The sequence below is a fragment of the Harmonia axyridis genome, chromosome 2 (genome assembly GCF_914767665.1).
Source record: "Harmonia axyridis chromosome 2, icHarAxyr1.1, whole genome shotgun sequence".
NCBI lineage: Eukaryota > Metazoa > Arthropoda > Insecta > Coleoptera > Coccinellidae > Harmonia > Harmonia axyridis.
In genome coordinates, this window is record NC_059502.1 from 29,758,515 (window position 1) to 29,771,682 (window position 13,168).

A 13,168-nucleotide genomic window follows, 5' to 3' on the forward strand; every position below is an offset into this window, starting at 1 on the left:
GTTATAGTTTTGTCGTATCTGCTATTGATTTCGAGAAAAATCTCTAGTAATCCTCAGGAAAATCCAAATTATTATAAAGATCCAGCTAGTAAGCTCTAATGAATGCATTAGTTATAAGTTTTGGTATTTATTTACCTAATCTGTAGCGAAGATTAATAAATATTTGATAAACTGTACGACACACTAGAAATAACCTGTATATTGAAAGCAAAGCCTTTGTGGGCTCATATTCATGAAACTTTTTTTTCTCAAAATTATCCAAGTAATTTCTCATTTTCCTTCGTAACTCTTATTTGGGAACAAGGTAAGAACAACCGAATTAGTAACAACAAAAATTATTTCGAGTAATTTGGTTCAAACTTCATTATCAAACTTCTTTTTCTAACATTACAGATATGAATAAAAGTTGTCGTCAAAAATTTTTTTTTCGATTATCCCTCCCAAGAAAAAAAAAGATCTACGCCCTTGGTCCACAAGAGTCGAGAATTGAGAGAAATGTCAAATGTAAACGATGTATGCGCCATCTGAGAAGCCCGCGATCCCTCGAAATCAAGTAGGTATAAATCCGAAAAATCTCCCGTTTTGTCTGAAAGTTTTACAGGTATAAGTAGACACACCAGGTTTTCTATGCATCTTAGTTTGATCCACACGAAAGTTATACTGACAACTATCAATCATAAATTGAAAGAGAACATTTCCTGAAAGCGGTATCAACCATTCTCGGACCAACGAACCCTTATTTATTCACCACTTCTATTCACCCCCTATTGACTACATACTTTCGGATCAATACAATCCCTAACGCAATTCAAGCCACATCGATCTGTGGCATTTTGTCTTCATGAAACCAATTTTATTTATAGAACTATTCAAAAAAGGAAAAACCGCGACATTTGAAATGTTGGCACAATGTAAAGGACTTCTGATAATTCATCTGCTGTTATACAGGGTGTTTCATTTCATACCGGACAAACCTATATAGTCATGTAGATGACAACGAGAGAATCATTTTTGCCTCATGACATATACCTCGTTTTCGAAGCATAAGCGAGATACAGGGTGTGCAACGTCATTTCTGACCAATATTCTATTTTGTGTGGTCAGTTATGTAAAACCTTTGAAGTTATGATTTTTGGTCTAATCACACCTGACACCTAGTGCCAATGGTGGTCATCACTGCTAATACGATACAGAACACTATACAGGGTGTTTCCTAAACATGCGGCAAAAATTCAGGGGGTTGTTTCTTGGACTATTCTAAGAATATTTTGTCCTTTGATGATTTTTGAAAAACCTATTTGTTTCGAAGATATAGGGGAAACAAAATTTCAGATAATAACATTTTATTATGAAAAATTACATGAAAATTCAACTCAACCTACAAAAACTGTTGAAAATGACCACCTCTAGCCAGCATACAAGCATCCAATCTTCTCCTCATTGACTGCCGAACCCTTTCAAAAACACCAGGATCATTTCTTATTAAGTTACACCCAGCAATGATCCGATTTCGCAAGTCTTCCACATTTTCTACTGGAGTGGTATAAACTAATGATTTTAGATGGCCCCATAGGAAATAATCTAAGGGGTTTAGTAATTGGAATGTTGTTAAACAAATTTAAAAATAAATTGTACCTACTTAGAAAACACAGTGCGGTACGCATTTTTATTTAAACTATTATTAATTTTAAAAATATGAAAAATGTTGTTCGCCCTGTATCTTCGAAACAAAGAGGTTTTTCAAAAATCATCCAAGGACAAAACATGCTTAAAATAGTCCAAGGAACAACCCCCTGAATTTTTGCTCCATGTTTAGGAAACACCCTGTATAACTCTTTGTTCACAACGTTGCCAAATGGTTTGACTATTTAATCGCGATTTGGTTAATCGCGATCATCTTCGGACGGGTTGATGCATGGTGAAACAGAAAACACTGTTAAGCCTGCTTTAGTAACAAGCGGAGTTTAATCAATCTGGGATCAAGTGCTGTTTGGTGAAACTGGGCCTTAGTACATCATGCAGGCGCTCTTTGATACCATATCGTCGGCATACATCTCCATAGTATGGACATAAAGATATTGATTTGATGTAATTTTTTTCAAGGAATATCGTATTATTTTTCAACCATTATTTGGCAGATTTCTGCTTATGTGAACTATTTGTTATTCAGTTTGGAAAATATATTTTAGTAATGATCAACGTTTTCTAATGCCGCCGATTTTGTTACAATATATTTTATTCAGCCTGAATACAAGTTGAGAGTCTACAGGGTGTTTCTATATTGGAGGTACGAAGGAAAAAGGAGAGATTCTATGGATAATTTTAAGGAAAAAAGTCCTTTCAAAATCGACCTGCAAATTCTTTTTTTTTTTTAGATAAAGAGTGTTTATTGTATACAAGAAGTATGACTATAGTCATATTTCTTTGTGATGATTATACCAGTATATCGAATCTTTATTGATCCTCACTAGACATTGGACAAATGATCTCGAAATCGGTAGCAGAATAACCAAGAAACCAAAAAGTACCAATGGCCCAAGACAAATTTCTGGAAGAAAAAAGCGGGCCCAGGCCCAGAAAAAATATCTCCCTGTAAATTTGCATTCAAAATTTGCACATCACTTGATGATAACTTCAAATTGGAATATCTATGCCAAATTCGAGATGAATATCTTGAAAGGTGCTCTGAGAAAAAAATCAAACTTCAAGACCCTTATTTTGAGAACAAAGCGTTTTCGAGTTCAAGTTTATAGGACTTCTTTTTCATAATCTGTCATTTTCGTTTGAACCTCCAATTTAGGAGCACCCTGTACTTTCTGATCTCAAATTATGTGCTCCTGAAGTTTAATCATTATGGAATATGATTACTCAATTAGTATTCGAAGTAATATTCCATAAAAAAATAATTAGAGTACCTACTTTCAAGTCTTTCAACACAATTTCATTCATCACTTTGTTACGAAAACGAAAAAGCTCGAGAGAAAAAATCTGAAAGTACTTTCGAATCAACACACAATCAATATATCAATTTTCAGCGAAGACAATTTGGTAAGCATCATTTTACCTTTTTGGACAGCATAGTCCAGGTGCTGGTTGATTGATTCTTATCCAAGATTACTTTCAAGTGTTTACTTGGGATTCCCAGTACATTTGGAAGTGGATTTACTGTTTGACCTTTCTGGATTCACTTTCATTAGCCATTTACTGCACAATTCTTCCTGACAGCTTACGTTGTCCTGAAGGTATTTGATTGCCAATCGGAGAATTTTTGACCTGGTCATAATAGCTGTGTATGGCTACGTATATACGAACTTTTCTAGCCACATGGCTAGAAAAGTTCGATCAGACTTGTGGGGTGCTGAATATAGAAGAGGAGACAACAGACTTCGGCTTCGAGATCTATCGGGTCAGTCTTTTGGAGATTATTGCTCTGATGGAGTAACTTTGAAGTAAGGAACGGATGAGAGACATCAGAAGGGTAATGAAGTTTGAAAACGAGGCCCTCTTGTTATACGGTGTCGAAAGTCTTAAAATATTGAGAAAAATTGCACCTGTATCATTCGAAACCATTTGATGCATATTTCACGACTCTGAGAAAATTTTTGGGACGGAATCTAAACTTTTCGGAGATATTCTTGAGCCTGATGATATCGGCCAAGCAGGAGTAGATGATATTTTCGAAGACTTTCTCAATTGATGACAGGAGGCTGATAGGGCGGTATGAGAAAAGTTATTCAGTGGTTCCTTTATTGTACTCTACACACCTCTGTAGCGCAGCGTGTAGCGCCATCCCACTAATTGGTCATTTTATTATATTCAATATTGAGCTTTGTTACTTCTAACTAGGGATTCACGGCTTGGCTTGATTTTCAAGCTACTCGGCTTGACTTGATTTAAAGTCAAGCTCAAGTCAAGTAGTAGTTTTTCAATCTCAAGTCAAGTGAAGTATTTATTTATCAATTACTTTATTCATATCAAGCTACTTGATTTTTGGCACTTTTATTGTGTAGTGTCACATCAATAAAAAAATAATGAAATGAGAAGGAACCTTGCATAAAACACTTTTGTATATCAAACTTATTTTATAAAAAACCGAAAATATCAACTTTTTCGAAATAGAAACAAAATTTACATTACTATAAACCATAAAAAAATAAAAAATAATAAAAAAATGAAGTTTCTCAATATTGCGAAACCTCCAGGCTTCGCTTGATTTCATTATTTTCCATCTAGGATCTAAGACACATGAGGCATCTTATATATTTGTCGTCTCACCTATCGCGGGTTTTTGTAACTGTAAGAGCATCTCTGGAAAATTGTATTTCAACAGGAGCTGAAGAAAGATATTTCTGAAACTACCAAAATCTACCAATAGATTCCATAGAAATGTGAGAAAAGTACTAATGAAGTTACACTGGCGAATGCTTCAGTTTCTCGGCGCTTGAGGAATCCCCTTATTTAGTCTAAGCGCGCATAAGATTGCAGAGATATATGTCGTGCGACGCGTGCATATCAAGCTCAAGTAATATGAAGTAGCTTGATATCAACTCAAGCAATAAATATCTAAAATCAAGTCAAGTAAAGCTCAAGTATGTAATTTTTCACGAGCTTGATTTTCAAATCAATTAGTCAGTTAAAATGTCAAGCTATTTGGTTTAATGAATCCCTACTTCTAACTACTAATTTCAACGAACTAATAACTTCAATTTGGACAATTTCAAATTTAATCTTTTTCAGGATTTCACATGGCACCTCAGCTCAGCAAGAAGTTTCCAGAATCCTGTCTCTTGATCTTCGTAGGAGTTGTCATTGGAGTGATCCTAGTCCACGTTACGGACAGCGTTCATCTCACAGATAGTGCTCATGTTTCACCATTAACACCAGATACGTTCTTCTTTTACATGCTTCCGCCAATCATTTTAGATGCCGGATATTTCATGCCCAATAGACTTTTTTTCGACCATCTTGGGACTATATTGTTATTTGCTGTTATTGGAACTATTTTCAATACGTTGACTATAGGTGAGTATCAGTTTTCCTTATTCGATTTATAATTTACTATATCTCATCAGTTTTATTTCTTAGCAGCTACTTGACAGGTCCCAGTGATTTTCCACATTTTCATTTTAAAGTCGGAAAATCGACGTGTTAAGTTTTTGTTTGACCATGTAGTATACAGGGTGTAACATGAGTGCCTGGCCATAGCCTAGTGGTGAATTCAGGTCATCCAGACCTTCCAGAAAAGTAGCTTGTTTTGTATCTTAGGACTGTAAGTTTCGGAGATACAGGGTGATTAGAATTGGTCTAAATGATCTCCATAACTTGGGAATCAACAGTCTGATTTTGTTCAAATTTTGTGGGTTTATTTACTTCGAGCAACCTTTCAAGACAATCAATGTAATTTCAATACTTTCAGGGCAGTACTTTGATTTTTGAGTTTTTCCCTTTAGACTTCAAAATCTATATTTTTTACACGTTTTAGAAATATCGTTATTGGCATGAAAAAGTAAATAATTCAATTTTTACTTTGAACGGCACACTTTTCAAAGGAGTAGCAAATGAAAGAATTCATGTGTTATATAACTTTTTTTGAATCCAGTCCTGTTTCTATTCCTTTTGTGATGATATTTGATGTTATCTGATAATTTTTTGGATGTTATAGCTTTTTATCCAACTCTCTTTCACTGTAAACCTTCAGCACCTACTTATTGTTGTAACAGGACGTTTGTAATTTTTTCATGAAATTTTTTACCACTCTATATTGTTCATAGATAGTTTTTAGAAAACGTTAAGGTGATTATTATTCCTCAAAAACGAAACTTGATATGAAGAAAACAGAGGAGACCGAAAAGTTGTATTGTTAATTGCTCAATCTTTAAGAATTGAATACTACAGAAAAATATTCACAATAATACCCTGTATCTCGGAATCGAAGCAACGACCTTTTTTTCTTAAAACAACCAAACGAATTACTCTCTGAAGTTTCATACCGTAGTTAGGCAACTCTTATATAATTTCGTCTTTTTGTCGTATTTTTAAGGCGAGTATCTATGATGCTCAAACAATAAGATTTGATTCATTGATTAAGAATCCTTGGTCAAATTTGATTCTGTACTTCCGTAAAGACTATACTAGTCTCGAATGGAGAACCTAGAAATTTGAAATTTTCAAGGCAGCTTCAGATCCCAAATATCGGAAAAATACCCATTATTTCTGTATTGAAATGATATTATATCAGGCCTGGCTTGTGGCACTAAGGACATGTTTTTTGAGATCTTTCTTTTCGTGGAATGGAATATTGAATTGAAAAAAAAGTTGTTTAATTTTGATTGATAATAATGAAGAGTGGAATTACAATACCTACTTATCTCAGCCCATAAAAGGGATATTTAATCATGTGTCCCATACAAAAACTTTAATGACAAAAATAAATGACTATTTCAAATTTTCTCAAAAAATCAAAACCTTAACAATATACATATGTGTATATCTTTTGGACTGTTTCCGGTCTTTGGATGTTGTTTGAATATTTGATTTTTTCATGGAATTTTAAAATAAAAAACATAAAAATTACCAATTTTTTTTTATCAGCGGATACTTTTCGTCCGGTTAAAATCTGAAGTAACTCCCTGGCTACAACAACTCGTTTCTATCATTAGGCCAAAATATTCTGTTCTAGCTTTGAACTATAATATTCCTGACCTAACCCGAATTTACGCCAACGTTCCTTCAGAGTCTTCAGACATTATCGAGTTCCCGATCGATACTGCCTTATTTTTTTCCTTTTCTCAAGACTGATCTCCAATAGAGGAGTCTAGCTGAGAGAATTTACGTAAAAAAAATATTCGGTTCGAAACGATTAGATCATCTTGAATGCGCATTTGAACGAATTCGAAGACAAATTTGAAAATCATGATATCACTCAATCTATGTGGCATTACCTAATTTACTTACTGTTTCAGTTTGTAAGTTATATGTGAAATAATCGTAAGTAATTGCACAAGTGCATCAAAATTACCGATAATTTTGCATGACAGCGTGTTGTCATAAAAACTGCATGAGTTCATTTTCATTTTTGGAGGAAATGAAATTGACTGAATGCAGTTTATCAAAGAAAACATGCTGGAATGCGAAATTATCCGGTCATTTTGATGCACGAGTGTAATTCGGGGGAATATTTCCCGAATGAACTGTTAACTTGTCAAAGTGACATAGATTCCATAGAAGCCATAGATTCCTCCTCCTCCTCTTATCTTTCAACCATGTGCTTGGCTGGTCGCCATCGACACATTAAACAATCTGCAACATAAATCACAAAAAATCTCAACAATCACAAACTACTTTTATAATTTCAACTTCACAAATACTTTAGTATTATTTTCAAAAAGACTCTTTCAAATTATGGAGCTCCAAAATGGCACGTGAGGAAAAGTAGTCTTCTCACCGTGACAACCATTTTGGAACTCAGCCATAGATTCGAACTGTGTAAGATTCATAGAAACTATGCATCTATGAACAGAACAATTATTGCAGTGCTATTTCGCTTCCTACAATGCAAGTATCGCTGTAATTTTCGATAATTGCATTCCATTTACATAGAATTTTCAACAGGAGGAAAATATTCAATCAAATGATCATGCCCAATTTTAGGAGGATCGTATTATCAGAACGACTCACAAGATAAACTGACCGCCAACAATGACACCATAATAAAATACAACTCATATATGCCTCGTTAAAAATTTCGTGAATCAAAGGCAGTTTCCTTCCCAAATTTTATTCATTTATAACGAAGAATATCAATCAAACTCAATTTCATTTTAGTAACATGAGGCAAATAGTAATAATTTGATATTTTCTTCCTTTTCTGGAAATTTCAACACTCGATTTCGTATATGAAAATAATAGAAAAAGAAAAAATTTGCACTTGAAGTCTTTAATTCTGAAATTTGGTGATACGTTTTCGGCTGAACAGCCCATCTTCAGTGTCACTAAAAACAAAACAAAGAGTAAGTTGAGCAACAACTCGAGACCTCAGTATGCCAGCCACTTACTCGTCATAAATACAAAAAACAAAACAGTAGCTTGTTACTGTTACTCTGAGAATCGTGTGACCAGCTGAGTATAAACCAAAAACAAAACAGTTACATGTTTCTGTTTTGTTTTTTGTTTATACTCAGCTGGTCGCACGATTCTCAGACTGAGGACATCCTTCGCGTAGGTTATGTTTCCTTCGTGTTTTCGTTTTTGACTGAGTGGTTGTTATGACTTTTGCATCCTCCGCTGTCAACATTTTCGAGAACTTATGTTATGTCTCTTCGCTTTGATGGTGGAAACAAAGTATTTCTGACGAGTAAGTGGCTGGCATACTAAGGTCTCGAGTTGTTGCTCAACTTATTCTTTGTTTTGTTTTTAGTGGCACTGAAGATGGTTGTTTAGCCGAAAACCATTCACCAAATTTCAGAATTAAATAATTGAAGTACAAATCATTTCTTTTTTATTATCAACACTCGATACTCCAGTCACAAAGCAGTTTCTGAGTTATTTTTCGTATGAACTGTTCTTCTTGAAAAATCAGTCCTGAAAATTAAATTCCATAATTCACAAACATGCTTTATATGTATATCTCCAAATCAGTATCTCTAGTTTTAAACTTTTTTCTTGTTGCAGGTGCTTCCTTGTGGGCAGTAGGTCTAACAGGACTATTCTCCTGCGAGACACCTCTGCTAGACATGTTCCTGTTTGGATCCCTGATTTCGGCAGTGGATCCCGTGGCTGTGCTTGCCGTCTTTGAAGAAATACATGTGAACGAAATTTTGTACATTGTTGTTTTCGGAGAATCCCTCCTCAACGATGCTGTTACTGTTGTCCTTTATCATCTTTTTGAATCGTACAAGCTTATAGGAATCAAAGAAGTCGCCTATACGGACGTTGTGATTGGTTTCGCGAATTTTTTCGTGGTTGCCATTGGCGGTACTGTGATAGGGGTTTTATGGGGATTCGCTACTGGTTTCGTGACGAAATTTACGAATGAAGTGCGTGTGATTGAACCTATTTTTATATTTGTGATGGCTTACTTAGCCTACCTGAATGCCGAAATATTCCACATGTCCGGAATACTTTCGTAAGTATTACATTTTTTATTTGAGAATTATTGAGAATAACCTATATGAAATGTGAATTTTGAAAGGAGATTATCTGCAATTTTCGCCTTTGAGCTCTGGTTCAACAAATAGATCGGTTTATTATTTCGTCACATTTTCAGTAATTTTCAAATTTTGAGTCGGGCATGGGTTTCCTGATTTCAAAACTGCATATTCGATCATAAAATGTTGTGTTTATATGTTAAATGACAATTTGTTTATATGTTAAATGACAATTAGATCTTCAATCGAAATTTCATGTTGTTCGTCCAAAGAGAACCGGAGAAAATTAAAGAAGAATATTGAAAAATATAAGGTACTAAATATATTCGTGACAACAAACTCTACGGAGTTGAGATTTAGAGTATGGATAACAATAACAATATCAAGCTTTGTTCAAAATTCGAAAGTCTCAGGCAGATCATATCGTTCGAACCAATGTCAACTTTGTAAAAGAAACACCCAACATTTTTATGTCAACAGTGGCCAGCGCTGCATACTGAAGATAATATTGTGCTCGAGGTACCTACATAACTACTTTAATAATGATTTATTTCATTTGCTTGTCTCCATTTTGCTCACGAGTTTACCGAAGGTAGAGGAAGCATTGACTCGGGATGTAAATGATTTTGGTCTCCAATTTCAAAATTTCTGATTGTTGAATGCCTCTGAGACCATTCTGAACAACTTTGTTCGCGTATCTGTCTGTCAGTCATACTGTCGTCCTGTCCGCACATTCTTTTAGATTTAAATTTGATGGAGTTCGTTGCACTGCGATCTAATGATCTATTGTGCCTCCCATCAGAGCTATTCTCTCCATAACGTGATCTACAGCTCGCCTTCCAGTTCCAGAGTTCTAATGATATCCAGTATCTGGGATGGCTTCAATGAGGTTACTTCTTCACTTCTACAAGTTTTTTGTCCAAAGCAGATTTTGTGTTGGCTAGTGATGGCAAGGCATTGCGTCCCAAGTCATCCGGAATTTCCTCCTCCTTCCCACAGAATCGGACTTGTCGTTTTCTGCTAGACCCATTATCATGAGGTGGTTCCTGAGGCGACAATGTGTTGTGAGAAATCCAGAGAGGAGCTGTAGCATATTCTCACCAGGATCCAGATACTTCTTAGATTTCGCAGTGTCAAAGTTTCCAAGGAACATTTTGGAATGGTTCATCCCAGGAAGATTCCTCCAGGGTCATTTGGTTTTTCCCTTCTCCTGAAACTCTTTATTGTAGGTAAATTTAGCTGTACCACAGCAAGTTTCTGTGCCAAAGAAAGGAGTTTGTGCTTCTTTTCTGGCAAGTCTGTTGGTCCCTTCATTTTCTTCAATTCCCGAGTGACTGGGAAGCATTTTTCCGTTTCCTAAAGAGCTAACGCAACCAGATGCACTAATCCGTTAGGAAACGGATGCGCGAGACCATTCCGTTCCAGTGGTCCCTCCTGGAACCCCCAGCGTCGCCACAGGGCACAAATGAAGTTCAAGAGCGACGTCTAAAACTTATGGTCATTAGAGGCCGATTTGCGACAACTCGATCTTTGATGAGTAGTTAGGAGAACAAGGCTATTCTGTAACTGTCCGAATGGTTTACCGCCGGATAAGGTCTTTTGGACTGCAGCATTATCGACCCCATCTTGTGTTACGTCGTATTTTCTGATGAATCTCGATTCTCCTTGGGTGCACATGATGGCCGAAGAAGAGTTAAAGGACGTTGGAGAAAAAGACGTGAACCTCAGTTTGATGTTGAGTGTCATAGTGGAGCTATATTTTCTCCCTTACCTTAACCGGCTGGAAAATTCAATATTTCAGCAAGATAATGCCCGACCTAATGTTGCAGAATAATTTTAAACTTTTTCCTTGTGAATCATAGGTAGAAGGCTTGGAAATTCACAACAGCCCCCACGGACTTTGTCGGCTCTGAGACATGAAGTATAGGTAGCTTGGGACAGTATCCCTCAAGAAGAAATAGACCATCTTATTGCATCAATTGCGAGACCTGTTGGTCTCGCAATGGACAAACACATTATTAACAAATTTATCAAAAAAATTCCGAACCTTTCGTTTTTTCTCCAAATTTAAATCATTTACTCCTTGCTATACTATGTTTTACCAGAAAAAAATTAAATTTTAAACAGCTCCTTCTGGGTGTTGCAGTTTCTTTGTCAGTTAGTATAATTTTCAACACATTGTGAGGGTAAATGAAGATTCCGTAGATAATAGTGTTCTTAACTCAAACAAAAGCAGAATAGTCAGATTCAGACCAAAAATACCAACTCGAATTGATTCATCACAGAAAGACTTAATTCGTCCTACACTTCTGCAATTAAACAATGAGAAGAAGTCACAACACATGCAACAATAATAAAAAAGCGAAATTGCAGATAGAAAATGTCCAATAATAACAATTGAGGTAGTAACATGTTTTGTTAAATTTTTAAAGTATATTATTTTTTAACAAGTCTATATTTCGTTTCATATTTTCGGGTTCGGTCAGAAGAAATAGAAACCAAAGAAAAGGTATGACTTTTCTTTGGTTTTTATTTCTTTTGAAATAACCCGAAAATACGAAACGAAATATTCACTTTTTACGAAATAATAAGCTTTAAAAATTCAGTGCGTGTCTATTTGCGCTTTTAGCAACTTTTTCATCCCAGGCAGAGTCATTTCAACAAATCAGAAATTCAATCCCTGTAGGAGTAGAAGCTCAGAGAGCCCTGTAACGTTCAGTTTCGTTAAGTCCTCGTGATGTGGATTATAATGGTGAAATGCGTGGGGAATCACGTGTTAGTGGCCCAGCGTCAATTACACCCACACAGATAGATTTCTCTTAAAGTATAAGCTATCCGTTATTTGTTGGGAAGTTCATTTCGATTTGGAATTGCCTTCTCAGGTTTGAGGAAATTCTATATCACATGTTGATTCCAATTGGTACAGGGTGGACAAAAATACAATAGTTTTGTGTGTGCTCATAAAGTAATGCGTAACATTCTTTATTAGTTAAATTAACAAATATTATTGACAACACTTAGTCTAGCGGCAATTGGTTTGAATGTAATACCCTGAAGTTTGTTATATTTTTAGATTAATACAAATTAGATTAATAAAAATGAGCTGTTTCCAAACATATTTGGTACTTGTGGTCTAGCAGACAGAATATGAAAGAAATTATTTTTTATCAATTTAAAAGAAACATAGTCTAGTTTTTTGTGAAATGTCTTTATTTATTTAGTAACTTATTGATGTTCAATGACAATTTAGTACTACAATATTTTTGGTATTCGTGAATGTTTCAATTATTGCTTAGATTTAATTTATTATTTTTGTTCACCCTGTACCAATTGGAATCAACATGTGATACATTTTTGGAATCAGCTCAGCTAGAGTAATCGGAAAATTGAGACAAAATGGGGGTGTTCCATTTAAAAAAATGACGTTGATGTCATTACTCGAAAGTAATTCACCCTGTATATTAGATTATCATTATAAAATATGGTAAATTTAAATCGAAAATCGACGTGTTTCAGGATTATTTCTTAAAATGGTCTGTTTAGCTAAAAATGAATATGTTCCATACTTTACGGACACAGTGTATATTGATATCAGTACATACATGGGGGAAATGTGAGTAAACTAGGGATTTCAACATTTTATGAGCTCTAGAAAAATTCCACATAGATTTTATCTTACTATTTAGTCAATGTGTATACATACTATTGGATATTCCAACAGAAAAAATTTCTTTTGAAATTACTATAAGTAAAGTGTATCAGGTTAGAATAATAGGATTCCAAAAAGATGATGTATTCACAATAACAAAAATACAATAGTTGAAATACTATGAAATTCCATAAAAACAAAATGCTGAAAATTTCGAAAAAATATATTTACTCGTATATTCAACCTCATAACAAATCGTGACCACCATATGCATCAATAAAGAAATGCTTGGCATTTTCCCTGAATGATATCCTCCAAGTCATTGAGAATATCCTGCTCAATTTGTTGCAAAAGATCTCGGAGCCATTGAAGT

At 34.9% G+C, this 13,168-nt stretch overlaps 1 protein-coding gene across 7 annotated transcripts in view; it reads left to right on the plus strand.

The window, feature by feature from the left end:
* Positions 1 to 13,168, plus strand: part of LOC123673017 (sodium/hydrogen exchanger 3) — a 60,642-nt gene that overhangs the window by 8,088 nt on the left and 39,386 nt on the right. For all 7 annotated transcript variants that reach the window (XM_045607399.1, XM_045607401.1, XM_045607398.1 and 4 more), the window contains exons 2-3: positions 4,738 to 5,022; positions 8,671 to 9,124. In XM_045607399.1, the coding sequence (XP_045463355.1) occupies positions 4,738 to 5,022; positions 8,671 to 9,124 (739 nt within the window). The remainder of the gene's footprint in view (positions 1 to 4,737; positions 5,023 to 8,670; positions 9,125 to 13,168) is intronic.